We start from the raw sequence: 16,370 nt of genomic DNA, 5'->3' as shown, positions 1-16,370 counted from the left end.
TTTTAGAATTTGCCATATGGTTTCTGTTGCATCTCCTCAGCTCTTGTAGCAGAAAAGCAATCATAGATGCCTGTAAATGAATGTCCATGGCTGTGTTCCAATAAAATCTTGTTTATGGACACTGAAATTTGAATCTCATATAATTCTCATGTCTCACAAAATAGTATTCTTTTGAATTTTTCAACTGTTTAAAAATATAAAAATTATTCTTAGCTCTCAGGCCCTACCAGAACAGGCACCAGGCTGAATGTGGCCACGGGATGCATATGCCTACCCTTATTCAGTAGTGAAACTACCCTTCACTCCTCAAAGATGACCATTACAAAACAAATTCATTATACTAGTCCTGTGCAGGAAAATATGAAAGCTAGGGAAAGACAAATTACTAAAGGATGACCAAGGTGTGAAGGAACCAAGTCCTCATTCAGGATGCCCCCTCGGCCCTGCCCTGCTCATGCATGGCCACCTCATCTTGGCATCCACAGCCATCAGTGGCCAGACCCTGTGCCCACAGTCCTGTCCTGTGCAGGGTACTCATCTAGTTCTGAACAGCTTTTTTTTTTGCTGGGCATCTTTCATCATCTATCAAGCTCCACTACCTGCTGTGGCTCTGAGTGGGACAGAAAGCCACGTTTTCACCCCCCAGTTCTGCACTTGGAATCCAGCTTCCCTGTCTGCTGCTGGCCCCAGGATGCTAGCAGCTGGTATGTGCTCTGCCTCCGCAAAGGAGTTGGGGACAAGGGGCCAGCTCCCCCTCCCCCCCACCCCGCCCCTCATAGCCAAGGTCGACCAGATTACTACTCTAGTGTTTTAATTCACCACCTTCTTATTTTGGCGGGGGACAGAAAAATGTTTCAATGTTTAAAACACCCATTGGTAAGGGTTATTTTCATCACAAGGAAGTTCAGCAGAGAAGATCGGGAAATTGTCACATAATTGGCAGCTCTTTAGAATTTAGACCAAACTTATTAGACCATGTTTATATTTTCCTGTGATCAAATTCCTGCCACAAAACATTTGGAAGAACATCTTTTCCCCCAGTATGGGAAATTTGGACCTTTACAGCAGACAGGCGGGATAGAAGAAAGGAAATTTAGAATTAACGTTGCTTAACTACTGTTAAACTAATGGATGCATCATTAGCTGAAGAAGCTAGCTTGTCTGTCAAGACTTCTCAAATCCCCAGGAGCTGAAATACAAACTGCAGCATAAAGGGTGTGCAAGAGGTCTTTACTTTCTTAAAGGACATAGTTATACAAAGGCACAAGTAAATAACGGCAAGTCTGGGCCAACTTCTCCCGAGTCCGGTTATAAGGACAGCGGGCCAAGGACCCACCCGGTTTTCTCTGAGAAACACCCCAACCCGCCCCGCCCCCTCCGGGCGCCATCGTGCACCCACAGTTCCAGTGCCTTCCTTAGGGGCAATGTGGCCGGCGGGATGCTTCGTCCTCTCCCTGAAACAGGGGTCTCCAACAAGCTGCAAAGGCTAAAACACGATGTCTACAGTTAAGAGCACATCCAAAGGTCTTACAGCCTTGCTCAGTTGTCAGGAGCCTTTTTTCGTGGAGAAAACTACCGGTCATTGTCTTGAGGGTTTCCTTCCATTCTGAGGCTGGGGTAGAATCCGAGAGATCCGCTAGGAAGGCCTGAGCGATGGGGAATCCGGCCGGTGCTTTGCCCGGGCTCACCGTGCTTGGCCACAGGATCTGTCTGGTGCGACTTCACCACTGAGTGGCTCCCTCCTTTCCCTCCGCGCTCCCCACACTCCAGGTGGACGGCGCTCAGCAAAGCGTCGGGGTAAGTTACCCGGCGCGGCTCCCGTCCCACGGTCCCTCCGGGGGTTCTGGCGCCGCGGGGCCGAGGGCCGGCGGGCCGGTCAGGGAGAGTGCGAGGGGCGCGCGTAGCGCAGCGTGTAGTTGGCCCCCGCGTTGTTGTCCCAGTACTCGCCTTGGGCGCAGCGGTAGCAGACTGCGAAGTGGACGGCGATGTCCGGCGCGTTTATGTCCTCCCCTTCCTCGGGCTGCAGACCCGGGGGCAGGCACAGGGAGAAGTGGAAGCGCTCGGCGCTCTGCTCCTCCTCGGCGCCCCCGGGCCCAGGTTCCCCCGACGGCGTCTCCTGCCGCTGTAGCTCCACGGGCTCAGGCTGCAGTTCGGCAGGCACGTCCAGGAAGGAGCGCCAATCAGTGAAAGTGTAGCGCACGGCCACGGCCCTCGGCCCGGGGCAGCCCAGCACCCGTCCCGAGCCTGTCACCTCCGCGCCCCCAGGCGCCGAGCAGTGCACGCGCTCCAGGCACACGCGCTGCCGCCGCAGGCGCTCGGCCGCCGCGCCCGGCCCGGGCAGCTCGAAGAGAGGACGGAGCCGTGGAGGCGGCGCAGCGAGGGGCGCGCTGGCCGCCGCCAGCAGGCCGGGGAGCTGCTGCAGGTCCTCGGCGCTCATGGGGAAGCTGCGGAGGCGGGAGAGCACGGCCGGCGGCACCCGCGGCTCCTCGGCCTCGCTGAAGTGCTTAATGCTGGCCAGGCTCAGCCCCAGCGCGTCCGCGAACTGCACTCGCTTCTTGCACTTGGCGCAGCAGCCACCCGGGCTGTGCGGCGTGTCCCCGGGCCTCTCGCCGCCCTCCGCGTCCAGCCCCAGGCCAAGCTGCTGGCGCTGCTGCAGGAGCTTGGCCGCCTGCAAGATCGGGTCGGCGGGCAGCGAGAAGGACCGCGCGCGGCGGCGGCGGCGGCACGCCAGCAGCTCCTCCTGCTCTCGGAGGACAGCCTCCTCCTCGGGGGACAAGGGCTCGGCGTCGGGGCTCCCCGACTCCGCTACGCTGCCGCCGTCCCTGCCACCCTCCAGGCAGAGGACCCCCGCGGCGGGCAGCTCCTGGGCTGGTGGGGGTTCTCCAAAGGGCTCGGGCCCCGGCGCCTCCAAAGTTAGCTGCTGCGCCCCCTGGGGCTCCATGAAGCAGCCGGTCCTCGGGACCTATCCGGGTTGCGAACTCCCGGCTCAACACTCTTCTGGAGACTTAACACCTTGGGGTCGTTGACAGCGCGCGCCCACCTCGGGCTCAGAGAAGAAGAAGTTCCACGTGGGAGCCTCGGGGTTTTAGCGGCGGCCGCCTGGGCGGAGTGGGAGGGGGATGCGGCCAGGGGCCGGCTCCCGGCCTGGCCGCCCCGGGATTGAACCTGCGGGTGACGGGGAGGGACCGGGGCGGGGAGGCGCGGCCGCGGAACACCTGGAGGCTGGCGGCGCGGGGCCAGGGCTCGCGGGCGGAGTTTCCGAATATCCCGGTGGCAAGTGGGAGGCGGCTTTCTGAAGTCGGGGGCCCGTTTCACCTCCCTCCCAACCCCAGCGGGGCCGCGGGAACTCCTGGATGAACTCGCGCTCAGCTTTCGTGGACACTGGAGTGAGCAGCCTCCCTCCAGCCGTAGTTAGCCCACAGGTCCTGACCAGGATGCCCTCGGAAGGTCGCAGAGCGCGTTCCTGCCGGCTGTCCCTCGGCCCAGGGAGTCCGCGGGGAGGGGTGCAATGGAGGACCACTCGCCCGCGAGGAATCTGGGAGGTGGCCGCGCCGCGGGCCGAGAGCGTGGGGCGCCTCCCTCTCGTCCTCTTCCTTCCTTCCTAAAACTCAGGGCTCCCCGGGCTCCAATCCCAGTCGGAAGCCTGAACCGCGCTCCTCTCCTCGCTTCCGAAAGCCACGCGCTGTGGGCCAGGGCCGAGCCTGGGGCGGAGACGGTGCGGGGACGCGCGGAGGGGGGCACCCGGCAGCGAGCCGAGAGCCGCCGGAGGCCATTCGCGCGGGGCCCGGGAGCACGTTCCCGCCCCTCCCCTCGGCCCGCCCGCCGCTGCTCCGAGCTCTGCGCGCACCGCCCCCGCCGCGGCCGGACTCGGACGCCACAGCCGCCAGTGCCCCGTCCTCGCCCGCCGGAGCGGGGCCTGCGGCGCAGGGGCCGCGAGGTCGCCCCCCAGCCTCTCCGAAGCCGGAGATTCCCCCCCTCCCCGCCCCCTTCCGGAGAAATGAGGAACCTGGGAAATGGGGACTTCAGAAGTGTTTTTAAGGCTAACTTTATTTTGATCTAAGTCAGTGGTTCTCAAACTTTAATCTGCACCAGCCTCACGGAGCGCCCGGGCCCGCCCAGAGTTCTGATTCGGTGGGTCTGAGTGGTGTCCCGCAGAATTGAACACGGGCAGCTGATGCCGCTGGGCTCTGGAGACCGCAGTTGGGAACTAATGAACACCGATGTGAATTGAACCGAGTGCAGTTGCTTTTGTATAGCACGTTGGAGATTCTAGAAACATAGATCCCCTATTTCACACAAAAACAAAAGGCAAAGCCGTCCTACCCAGGTCATTTAATGCAGGCATAATAACTAAAACACCTTATGATCTGGCAGAATTTAAAGCGGCCAGGGCTTTCGGGGATTTTAGGCATTTGGGTGTGGGGGCAGGTAAAAGAGATGGTGAGGGTGAAGGTAAGGATCATATAAGTAGCTAATATTGATTGAGCACCAGAGGGTCACCTGCTGAGGACTCCCCTCTTATTCCCAGAGCAACCCTGTGAAGTTGGAATCATATTATCCCTGCTCTACATGTGGGACCTTAAGGTATAGAAGATTTTTTCATTGCCCAGGTCTTAGAGTTAGTTCGTGGTGGGATCTGAACCCGGGTAATTTAGAGGGAAGGTTTCTCCCATGGCTACTAAACCGGGGCTGGGGGTGGTACTCATGAGGAAGGGTCTCTACTGCTCACTTACTGGGGTCTTGAAGGTCCTCCCCTGCCCAGTGTGGAAAGCCATGACTGCCTCTCAACTGGGGGCTTACACAAAGGACCAGATACACACGGCCTGTCTTCTGGGACGACGCCAAGAAAGAAAACATTGTTTTTACATTTAAGTAGACATTGATATGTTACGGAGTTAAATACAGAATTTGTAAACTATTTTAAAGGTAAAATGGGACCTCCAAGAGATTTTGAGGTTGTGCTGACTCTCTGGGCTGCAGCCCTTATCAGGGTACCTGCCCATTCCGGGACAGGGACAAGAGGGACGTGAGGCATGTAGGCAGTGGATTTTAAGGGTCGTGCAGTGCCCTGGTCCCAGTCCTGTCCTATTTTCCTCTCTTTGATGAAAATATTAGAAGTACCCACCTTCATGGGTCTCTCAGTATACAGTGCTGGAGGACACCACCGTTAAACAAAAAGTCACACAAGCAAATAGAGACTCAGTCACTCTGGGAGATGCTAGAAGGCAGGACCTGACCTGGTGGGGAAGGCCAGGGAAGCCTCTGTGAGGGTGGTGAGTGGGAGTGAACAGCTAGGACTGCAAGCAAGAGCATTTTAGCCCGAAGGCAGGCCCTGTGTGGGAGGCAATGTGGAAGAGTGGGAATGGAGAAGGCCTGTGTGGCCCAAGAGCCCAGAGCAAGGAGAAGCTGGCAGAGCTGGGGATGGAGGGTATGAAGGGGCCACTCAGGGCCTTGAGCAATGAGAAGCCATGGAAGGGTTTTGAATCACTGGTGTGATTAACTAGATTTGAGGGTTGAAAGATCATTCGGAAGCAGGATGAAGAGCAGCTTGCGGGAGACAGAGGAAATGTGGGAGAAGCTGTCAGGAGACTGTTGCAGTGAAGAAGGGTGATCATCCTTGGTGGAGAGAGGTGGTGATGGTGGGGTGGAAAGATTTGAGGGCTATTTAGGAGTGAAAACCAACATTACATGCTAATGGACCAACATGGGGATAGGTGAGGGGGAGAGAGGTGCCTTCTAGGATTTGGACATGAGCAATTGGGTGGAGACAGTAGAGGTCACTGGTGCAAGGACCACTAGAAGAGGAACAGAGGGGAGTGCGAGATCATGAATTCCGTTTGGGGCAGGTCGAGCTTAATAGGTTCTCAGGTTCTTTCTCTTTTTTTTCCTAAATATATTTTATTGATTTTTTTTTTACAGAGAGGAAGGGAGAGGGATAGAGAGCTAGAAACATCGATGAGAGAAATGTTGATCAGCTGCCTCCTGCACACCTCCTACTGGGCATGTGCCTGCAACCAAGGTACATGCCCTTGACCAGAATCGAACCTGGGACCTTTCAGTCTGCAGGCCGATGCTCTATCCACTGAGCCAAACCAGTTAGGGCTCTCAGGTTCTTTCTGACCAGTTTGTCAACAACAACTTAGTGTCCAACAATTCAAATCTGACTCTGTGTGGAGTTAAGGGGCTACAGGTACCAGTGTGCCCTGACCTCAGATGCCAGCTGCAATGGCATGCTGAGGCCTCCGTACTGTGGCTCAGCCAACTACAAATTGGAAGGTTCCCACAGTCCTACGCTCAGGGTTGATAATCCAACAGAATGGCTCACAGAACTCAGATGAAAGGGGTCAGAATAATGCTACCCCAAAATATGTCATTTTGGCATAAGAATTATTTTGAGCTGAAGGCAATTAAGAAACAACAGACAAAGAAGAAACACTCTGTCCTCCCAGTTTTTGCCTATAAACCTGGCATAAATTTCCCTTTGTAAGGTAACATAAGTTCCCATTTGTAAATGTGTCTCCATATCTTTCTTTTTTAAAAAGAAATATAATTGACATATACCATTATATTAGTTTCAGATGTACAACATCATAATTCAATATTTGTATATATTGTGAAATGATCACCACAATTAATTAACATTCATCACCATACATAGCTAAAATTGTTTTTGTTGTGATGAGAACTTCTAAGATCTTTCTTAGTAGCTTTTTTTTTAAGCTAGGAGAGAGCTTTCTTTTTTAAAAAATATGTCTTTATTGATTTTAAATTGTATGGAAGAGCCCAGCCAACGTGGCGCAGTGGTGAACGTCGACCCAAGAACCAGGAGGTCAGGGTTCAATTCCCGGTCAGGGCACATGCACGGGGTTGCAGGCTCTGTTACAAGTGTGGGGTGTGCAGGAGGCAGCCGATCAATGATTCTCTCTCATCATTGATGTTTCTATCTCTCTCTCCCTCTCCCTTCCTCTCTGAAATCAACAAAAATATATTTTTAAAAAATAAATGAAGAGTAAGGGAGATGTAGAGAGAGAGAGAAACATCAATCTGCTACCATCTGCACACTCCCTACTGGGGATAGAGCCCACAACCCGGCATGTGCCCTGACTGGAAATTGAGCTGGTCATGTCTTGGTTCCTGGGCCACACCACTGAACCACACCGGCTGGGCTACAATATAGCATTATTAACATTAGTCATCATCTGTGTATTATACCCATGATTATTTATGTTATAACTGAGAATTTGTTCCTTTTGACCCACTTCACCTGTTTCACCCATTCCTTCCTCCTGATCTGGCAGCCAGCAATCTGTTCTCTGTATCCATGAGCTTGGATTTGTTGTGTTTGCTTGTTTAGAGTATAAGTGAGATCATATGGTATTTACCTTTCTCTGTCTGAGTTAATGCACGTAACATAATGCCCTCAAGGTCCTTCCATGTTGTCCATATAGCAAGATTTTTTTTATGGCTGAGTAATATTTCATTGTACATATGTACCATATATTTTTCATCAATTCATCTATTGATGGACACTGAGGTTACTTCAACATCTTGGCTATCTATACATATAAAAAGCCAGGGACTGGAATGCTGTAATGACCAGAATGACCGGTCGCTATGACACCCACTGCGACCAGGGAACTGGCCTGATCAGGGGGTGAGACTGGCCGGCCAACCTCCTTTGGCCCCTCCCCAGAGCCAGCCCAGTCCTAATCACCCCGATCAGGGCAGGCCCTCCAGCCAACCTCCCACCATCTCCTCCTAGCCCCAATCCACTGATTGGGGCCAGGCCAGCTGGACCACAACTGTGCACAAAGTTGTGCACTGGGCCTCTAGTTGTAAATAATGCTGTAATGAATGTTTTGATGCATATGTCTGTTTGAATTAGTGTTTGGGGTTTCTTTTTTTTTCTTTTTTTAAAAATATATTTTATTGATTTTTTACAGAGAGGAAGGGAGATAGATAGAGAGTTAGAAACATCGATGAGAGAGAAACATCGATCAGCTGCCTCCTGCACATCTCCCACTGGGGATGTGCCCGCAACCTAGGTACGTGTCCTTGACCGGAATCGAACCCTGGACCCTTCAGTCCGCAGGCCGACGCTCTATCCACTGAGCCAAACCGGTTTCGGCAAGGTTTCTTTGAATAAATACCCAGAAGCGGAATTGCTAGATCCTTTGTCTCTTGTTATAGTCTTTGTGTTAAAGTCTGTTTGTCTGATATAATTATTGCTGCCCCAACATTTTTAAAATTTCCATTTTCATGAAATATCTTTTTCTGTCCCTTTACCTTCAGTCTGTGTGTGTCTTTTGATCTGAAGTGAGTCTCTTATAGGCAGCATATTCCTTCAGCCACCCTATGTCTTTTGAGGTGGAATTGCTGCGTCATATGGTAATTCTATTTTTAATTTTTTCAGGAACCTTCATACTGTTTCGATAGTGGTTGCACCAATTTATATTCCCACTAGCTGTGCACAAGGGTTCCCTTTCTTCCACTACTTTTTTTTTTTTTTTTTTGTAATAGCCATTCTAACAGGTATGCAGCAATATCTCACTGTAGTTTTGATTTGCATTTCCCTGATAACAAATGATGTTTAGCACCTTTTCGTGTACCTGTTGCCATCTGTCTATCTTCTTTGGGGAAATGTCCATTTAGATCCTCTACCCAATTTTTAATCGAATTGTTTGGTATTTTGTTTTGAGTCATATTGAGTCATATGAGTTCTGTACTTATTTTGGATAGTAACCCCTTATCAAGTATATATTTGCAAATATATTCTCTCATTCAGTAGTTTGCAATTTCATTTTTTTGGTGGGTTTTTTGTTTTGTTTTGTTTTATTTTGTTTTTGCTATGCAGAAGCTTTTTAGTTTGATGTAGTCTTATTTATTTGTTTTTGGTTTTGTTGCCTTTGCTCTCGATGTCAAATCCAGAAAATCATTGCCAAAGATAGATGTCGAGGAGCTTACTGCCTACAATTTCTTTTAGGAGTCTTATGATTTCAGTTCTTCAGTTCAAATCTGTAATCTACTTTGAATTAATTTTTGTGTATGGTGTAAGGTAGTGGCCCAGTTTCATTCTTTTGCATGTGATTGTCTACTTTTCTAAACATCATTTGTTGAAGAGACTGTCCTTTCTCTATTGTATATTCTTGGCTCCTTTGTTATAAATTAATTTACCATACATGAGTGGGTTTATTTCTGGTCTCTCTATTCTGTTTTATTGATTTATGTGCATGTTTTTATGTCAACAAAAGTGGTCAGAACCACTTTTATTCAGCATAGTATTGGAAGTCTTAACCACAGCAATCAAATAAGAAAAAGAAATAAAAGGCACCCAAATTGGAAAGGAAGAAGTAAAACTGTCAGTTTTTGCAAATGACATGATACTGTATATAAAGAACCTTAAAAGTTTCACCAAAAAACTACTAGAACTGATCAATTGGATTAATTACAGTATCAGGATGCAAAGTAAATATTCAGGAATCAGTTGCATTTTTATACATCAATAACAAACTATCAGAAAAAGAAATTTAAAAATGAATCTTATTTATAACCACATCAAAAATAATAAAATAGCTAGGGATAAATTTAACCAAGGAAATAAAAGACCTATACTCAGAATATGATAAGGCACTGAGGAAGATAAAAATAAATGGGAGCACATACCGTGCTCATGGTTAAAATAGCCACACTACCCAAAGCAATTATAGATTCAATGCAATCCCTATCAAAATATCATTGGCGTTTTCCACAGAACTAGAAAATCTAATCCTAAAACTTATATGGAAACCACAAAAGATCCCGAATAGCCACAGCAATCTTGAGAAAGAACAAAGTTGGAGGTGTCATGCTACCTAATTTCAAACTATACTACAAGGCTATAGTAATCAAAAAGAGCTCTAAAAACAGATGCATAGATCAATAGAACAGAATAGAAAGGCCAGAAATAAACCCAGGCCTATATGGTCAATTAATATCTGAGAAAGGAGGCAAGAACAAAGACATTCTATTCAATAAATGTTTTGGTGAAAATTTGACAGATATATGCAAAAAAAAATGAAGTGAACACTTTCTTACAACATATACAAGAATAAACTAAAAATGGATTAAAGACTTAAATGTAAGACTCAAAGCCATAAAACTCCTAGAAGAAAACATAGGCAGTAAACCCTTTGACATTACTCTTAGCAATGTTTTTTTTCCTGATAGATCTTAGGCAAGGGAAACAACAATAACAAAATAAACAAATGGAACTATATCAAACTGTAAAGGTTTTGCACAGCAACAGAGACCATTAACAAAATGAAAAGACAGCCTACTGATGGAAGAAGATACTTGCCAATGATACATCCAATAGTGAGTTAATGTCTAAAATGTGTAAAGAGCATGCCCTAACTGGTTTGGCTCAGTGGATAGAGCGTCAGCCTGTGGACTCATGGGTCCCAGGTTCAATTCTGGTCAAGGGCATGTACCTTGGTTGCGGGCACATCCCCAGTGAGGAGTGTGCAGGAGGCAGCTGATCAATGTTTCTCTCTCATCGATGTTTCTAACTCTCTATCCCTCTCCCTTCCCCTCTGTAAAAAAAATCAATAAAATATATTTAAAAAAATAAAATAAAATTTGTGAAGAACTTATACAATGTATCATCAAAAAAACAAACAAGCCAATTTAAAAAATGAATAGACATTTTTCAAAAGAAGGACTACAGATTGCCAATAGACATATGAAAACATATTCAGTGTCACTAATCATCAGAGAAATGCAAATTAAAACCATAATGAGATATCACCTCACACCTGTCAGATTGGCTAGCATCAATAAATCAACAAACAATAAGTGTTGGCAAGGATGTGGGGGAAAGAGAACTCTTGTGCGTGGTTGGTGCGAATATAACTTGGTGCAGCCACTAGGGAAAACAGTATGGAAGTTCCTCAAAAAATTAAAAATGGAACTGCCTTATGATTCAGTGATTCCAATTCTGGGTATACATTCAAAGAAACCCAATACACTAACTTGAAAAGATATATGCACCCATCTGTGTATTGCAGCATTATTTATAATAACTAACATATGGAAGCCACTCAAATGCCCATCAATAGACAAGTGGATAAAAAAGCAGTGGTACATACATGGTGGGGCAAAAGCAGGTTTACAGTGGTATGTGAAACACAGAGTTTATTCTTGCATTATTATTTATTAATTGTATTATCTTTCTCACAAGCAACTGTAAACCTATTTTTGCCTCACCGTGTATAGACAATGGAATTTTACTCAGCCATAAAAAAGAACACGCCCTGGCCAGTGTGGCTCAGTTGATTGGAGCATTGTCCCTTACACCGAAAGGTGGTGGGTTTGCTTCCTGGTCAGGTTACATATCCAAGTTGCAGGTTGGATCCCAAGTTGGGGTATGTGCAGGAGGCAGGCGATCTGTTTTTCTCTCATATCAATGTTTATCTCTTTTTCTTTCTCTCTTCATCCCTTCCTCTCTCTAAGATCAATAAAAAAATAATAAAATCCTATATAATAAAAGGCTAATATGCAAATCAACCAAATAGCAGAATGACCGGTCGCTATGATGCACACTGACCACCAGGGGCAGACACTCAACGCAGGAGCTGCCCTCTGGTGGTCAGTGCGCTCTCACAGGGAGAGCACTGCTTGGCCAGAAGCTGTGCTCATGGCTGGCAAGCGCAGCACTAAGGAGCAGTGAGCCAAGCAGTGAGCCAAGTGGTAAGGAGTGAGCAGTCAGGCGAGCAGTTAGGAGCAAGTGGTCCTGGATTGCGAGAGAGCGCAGGCTGGGCTGAGAGATCCCTCCACGCCCCAGTTCACAAATGTCGTGCACTGGGCCTCTAGTTTATGATAAAAATCTCAGCAAAGTGGGAAATGGAGGGATCATACCTGAACATAACGAAGACCATATATGAAAAATCTCCAGCCAACATCATACTCAATGGGCAAAAACTAAAAGTGTTCCCTTTTAGATCAGGAACAAGACAGGGATGTCCGCTTCCTCCAATCTTATTCCACACAGTGCTGGAAGTCCTAGCCACAGCAATCAGAAAAGAAGAAATAAAAGGCATCCAAGTTTTTTAAAAAATATATTTTATTGATTTTTTACAGAAAGGAGGGGAGAGGGATAGAGAGTTAGAAACATCAATGAGAGAGAAACATCGATCAGCTGCCTCTTGCACATCCCCTACTGGGGATGTGCCCGCAACCAAGGTACATGCCCTTGACCGGAATCGAACCTGGGACACTCTATCCGCTGAGCCAAACCGGTTAGAGCGAGGCATCCAAATTTAAAGGAGGAAGTTAAACTGTCATTATTCTCAGATGACATGATATTAGACAAAGAAGGCCCTAAAGTCCCCACCAAAAAACCTGCTAGATTTAATAAATGAATTTGGCAAAGTATCCGGATACAAATTTAACATCCAGAAATTGATGGCATTTTCATACACCAATATGGATCTCTCAGAAAGAGAAACTAAAAAAATCCATTTACCATTGCAACAACAACAAAAATAAGGTCCTGGGGTCTGGCGCCTGGGCTGGAAAGACCCAGATTGCTGGGGCTGGAACCTCGGTCAGCACTCAGTAAGAGCTGCTCCTCGGGCTCCTCTCTGTGTGGTCGCCAGCAGAGGGCTTCGGGGCAGCCAGGCTGGCAACCCGTTTGTTTTATGGCCCCATCTCAGACGTTTCAGTGTCTCTTCAATTACACTCTGTTCCTAAGCCATAGGAAGAGAATGAAGCCAATGTATTCAAAAGGAGAGAAATTAGATTCAACCTTTTGATGGAAGAATGTCCAAGAAATTGCAGGGGTGTTTTAAAACCAATGTGCTATGTAGAACAGAACAAATGAGAAAGACCCAAGAGAGCTCAATCAGTTTAAAGCTCAAATGTTTCAGATGTGTAAGCTGAGGCTGAAAGAGGAAAATTGAGTTGCTCAAACTTTTCACTCAAGGCAAGAATTGAGGAAAAACACATTCTCTTAGTTCTTAATCTTTGACACTGTGCCTCCGGATTAATACCATTTTTCTGTCATAATATTATTCCTTGATCACTATTGATTTTATTTTTTGATGGTTAAACTGGCTAGTAAGTAATATTATTTACATAGCATGAAACCATGAAGGGGATCGGAACATGCTGCCCCAAATACAGTACTTTGGCATTGTTTTAGTCCATTTGGGCTGCTACAACAAAAAAAGCAAGACTGGGTGGCTTATAAACAGCAAACATTTATTTTTCAGAGTGCCAGAGGCTGGAGGTCCAGATGAAGGTGCCAGCAGATTCGGTGTCTGGTAAGAACTGCTTCCTAGACAGTTGCCTCTCGCGGTGTTCCCGCAGTTTGGAGGGGGCGAAGGTGCTCTCTGGGGTCTCTTTTATAAGGGCACTTACCCAATTCACGAGGGCTCCATCTTCATGAGTTAATCTCCTCCCAAAGCCCACCTGCTAATAGCATCATCACATTGGGGTTATATTTCAACATATAAATTTTCAAGGGACACAAACATTGCCATAATAGGCACATTGATTATTTTGAGTTGAGGGCAATTGAGGAACAGCAAATGCAGGAAGGGCTCTTTGGCCTCCTCCTTTCTACCTATAAGCAGGGCATATATTTCCTGTGAACGAAATGTCCTCCCAGCCCTGGCAGGTAGCTCAGTTAGTTAGAGCCGTGCCCTAATACACCAAGGTTGAGTGTTTGATCCCCAGTCATGGCACATACAAGAATCAACCAATGAATGCATAAATAAGTGGAACAACAAATTGACCCCTCTCTCTCTCTCTCTCTCTCTCTCTCTCTCTCTCTCTCTCTCTCTCTCTCTTTCTCTCTCCCTCTCAAATCAATCAATACTTTTTTTTAAACTGTCCTCCCACTACCAGGAAGAGAACATTTCTTATCACCTGAGACAGGAGTCAACACCGAGATGACTCTGTACAAGCAAACCTACTAAAATAACCCCTATCTTCCCTTACTTTCCCCCATATATTTCCTCTGCACTTTCCCACAATTTACCACCCTTAGCCCAGACCCGTTTTTCTTTTGTCTTGTCATATCCCCACAACTTATCTTCCTTTGTTGAAATGGTATGTGAGCTCTCAGGCCTATCTGTTTCTTTGGGTCTTCATTGCTTACATATGAAGGCCTTTATTACCTTCAATATTAACCTGAAATAAAAATCTGTATTTTTTTCCTGTTACTCTGTCTTTTGCCATTTTAATTCTCAGGTCCAGTTACAGAACCTAAGAGGATAGACGAAAACCCTTTCTTTCTCAATATATAAATTGTAAAATATTTTAAAAGAGCAGAAGCATTTTAGAAACATTTCTCCTACCTCTTCTTTAGTTTTTTGAAAGAGCTTGGTTTGCTTAAATTAAAGTCACAGTGAGTTTTCAGGGGCTAATAAGTACAGCAACGGAAACTTCCAAGAAAATGCCTTATAACTTGAGTGGATGGAACCCTATAGCATCTTTGGCCCCATGTATCAACTGAAATATGGTAATGGAAGAAATTTTCAATGAATTTGAAAAAACATGACCCTATTTGCCTGCTTCATTTTGCTTTCATGTGTGTGCCTTCTAATAGGATCAAGGAACTCTAAGAGGTCTTACACAACTGACTTGCTAAAGTGGAGAAAACAAAGCCAGGAGAGATTCAAGAGATTTGCTTACCCAGAGCCACTGAGCCACCGCAAACCAAAAGGACACCTAGTACAGCTGATACTTACTGATCACCATGTGCTGCAAACCACTCTCAGCACTTACATCATCACACAGCCCAACGGGACAGCTGTTACTATTAAACCAAGTATTAGGTCTTGGAGGCCTAGGGAGGGTAAAGAAATTGTTCTAGTTACCCAGGTAGTAAACTCGCTGAGCATGGATTTGCACTCACGTGTGCCTGGCACATGCCACAGTGCGCCCCCCTGCAGCCCTCTCTGGAACTCCACTTAAGACAAATTACGTTGCTTTTGTTTGTTTTTTTAAAAGGCCACCAAGGCAGAAAGGGTCTTTCCACCTCTCTACATCCAAGGGAATAAAGAGCTAGTGAGAAAGCCTTCAGAACAAATTTTTTTATTCTTAATTTCTTTGGTTTTTCTATTTTTAATGTCTTTTGCTTATGTTTCTGATGATCGGGATTTTAACATGATTTGCATAATATTTTCTCAGTGTAACTTGCAAAGCTCCTAGACCTGATTGGACTAGGACCCAACCAAAATCCTGAAATGAACACAGCCATTGAAACCTACCATTTTAAAGAGAACACTAGAAAAAAAAAATGGAGCACTAGAATCTAGTTGACTTCCTATCTATTAACATTTCAAGCTTTAGTACATTAACTTTTTATTTTCACATAGATTTTGTGCCACTTTTAAGTCATTTCACTTATATTTAGTGATTTTTTCTGTCTTGGTTTTGCATGACTGTAAATATCCATTATGATAACAAACATAAACGGATGTGTAAAGACGTAAGTTCTTGATATATTTGACACAATTCTTATCCGAGAACAGGAAGAAATGTTAGGTGTGCAGGACGGATAACGACTTACTGCTTCTGCATGTCCCTTGAGAGCCTCTAGCAGCTTCTGCGAGGGAGGCCCATCATTTGCCTTCCCGACCTTCTTGTCCACAGGACAGAACTGAAGGGTCAGGGAAAAGGCCATTTTTGAAGGGCAGAAGGAAGGGAACCCACATGTCTTGCATTCCCACTATCTGACAGCAACTTTGTCTCCTTGTAGGATCCTTATGGCAGCCTGTGACATAGTGGCCCGCATTCTCCCTTCTTCCTTTCTGACAGCCCGCCTTCCCACTCAGGGGAAGCCCACTCCCCTCTTCTCCAGACTAGTATGTGGTCTAAGAGGAATACCCCATGAGTGGTTCAGGAACGACCAAGTGACCCAGTCAGTAGGTGAGCAGGAAGTCTAAGAGGAAGCTTCGGAGAAAAAACAATTTTTTCCCCCAAGAGAGAGCAAGAGAAAATGCTGTCTCTATTATTCCCTCGGCCACCGCGGTAGCATCCACAGCACTTACAGCTGCCTTGCTTCCCTCAGAGGTGAGGGTTGTGCCGCATGGGAAATGGAAGGCCTTGGTGCTACTGTGTGCCACTAAGCTGATGTTTCCCAGTGCAAATGCTATTGGCATTGGAGCAGAGTCATTCTTTGTTGTGACCGTCAGCTGCTAACATTCTAACATCTTGAACGTCTATGAGCCCGATCCTCAAAGTGCCGCTAGCAGCCCCAGTAATTTTCACAACCAAAAAAATCTGTACCCCTGTTTCCGAACACCCTTGTTTGGGTGGTGGTTTGCCCCCTACCCCATTGAGAACCATGACACTGTGGGAAATTTAAAAAAATACAAACTTGT

At 46.7% G+C, this 16,370-nt stretch overlaps 1 protein-coding gene across 1 annotated transcript; it reads right to left on the bottom strand.

Moving 5' to 3' along the window:
* Nucleotides 1-1,217: 1,217 nt before the first annotated feature.
* Nucleotides 1,218-2,941, bottom strand: PPP1R3G (protein phosphatase 1 regulatory subunit 3G; the record flags this gene model as incomplete). The annotated part of the gene is made up of 1 exon (XM_081087949.1): nt 1,218-2,941. The coding sequence occupies one exon, from the start codon at nt 2,939-2,941 to the stop codon at nt 1,877-1,879; it is 1,065 nt and encodes a 354-aa protein (XP_080944075.1). The 3' UTR covers nt 1,218-1,876.
* Between the last annotated feature and the right edge of the window lie 13,429 nt (nt 2,942-16,370).

The sequence above is a fragment of the Myotis nattereri genome, assembly GCF_964212035.1.
Source record: "Myotis nattereri genome assembly, chromosome: 3".
NCBI lineage: Eukaryota > Metazoa > Chordata > Mammalia > Chiroptera > Vespertilionidae > Myotis > Myotis nattereri.
This window is presented reverse-complemented; position numbering and strand designations above follow the sequence as displayed.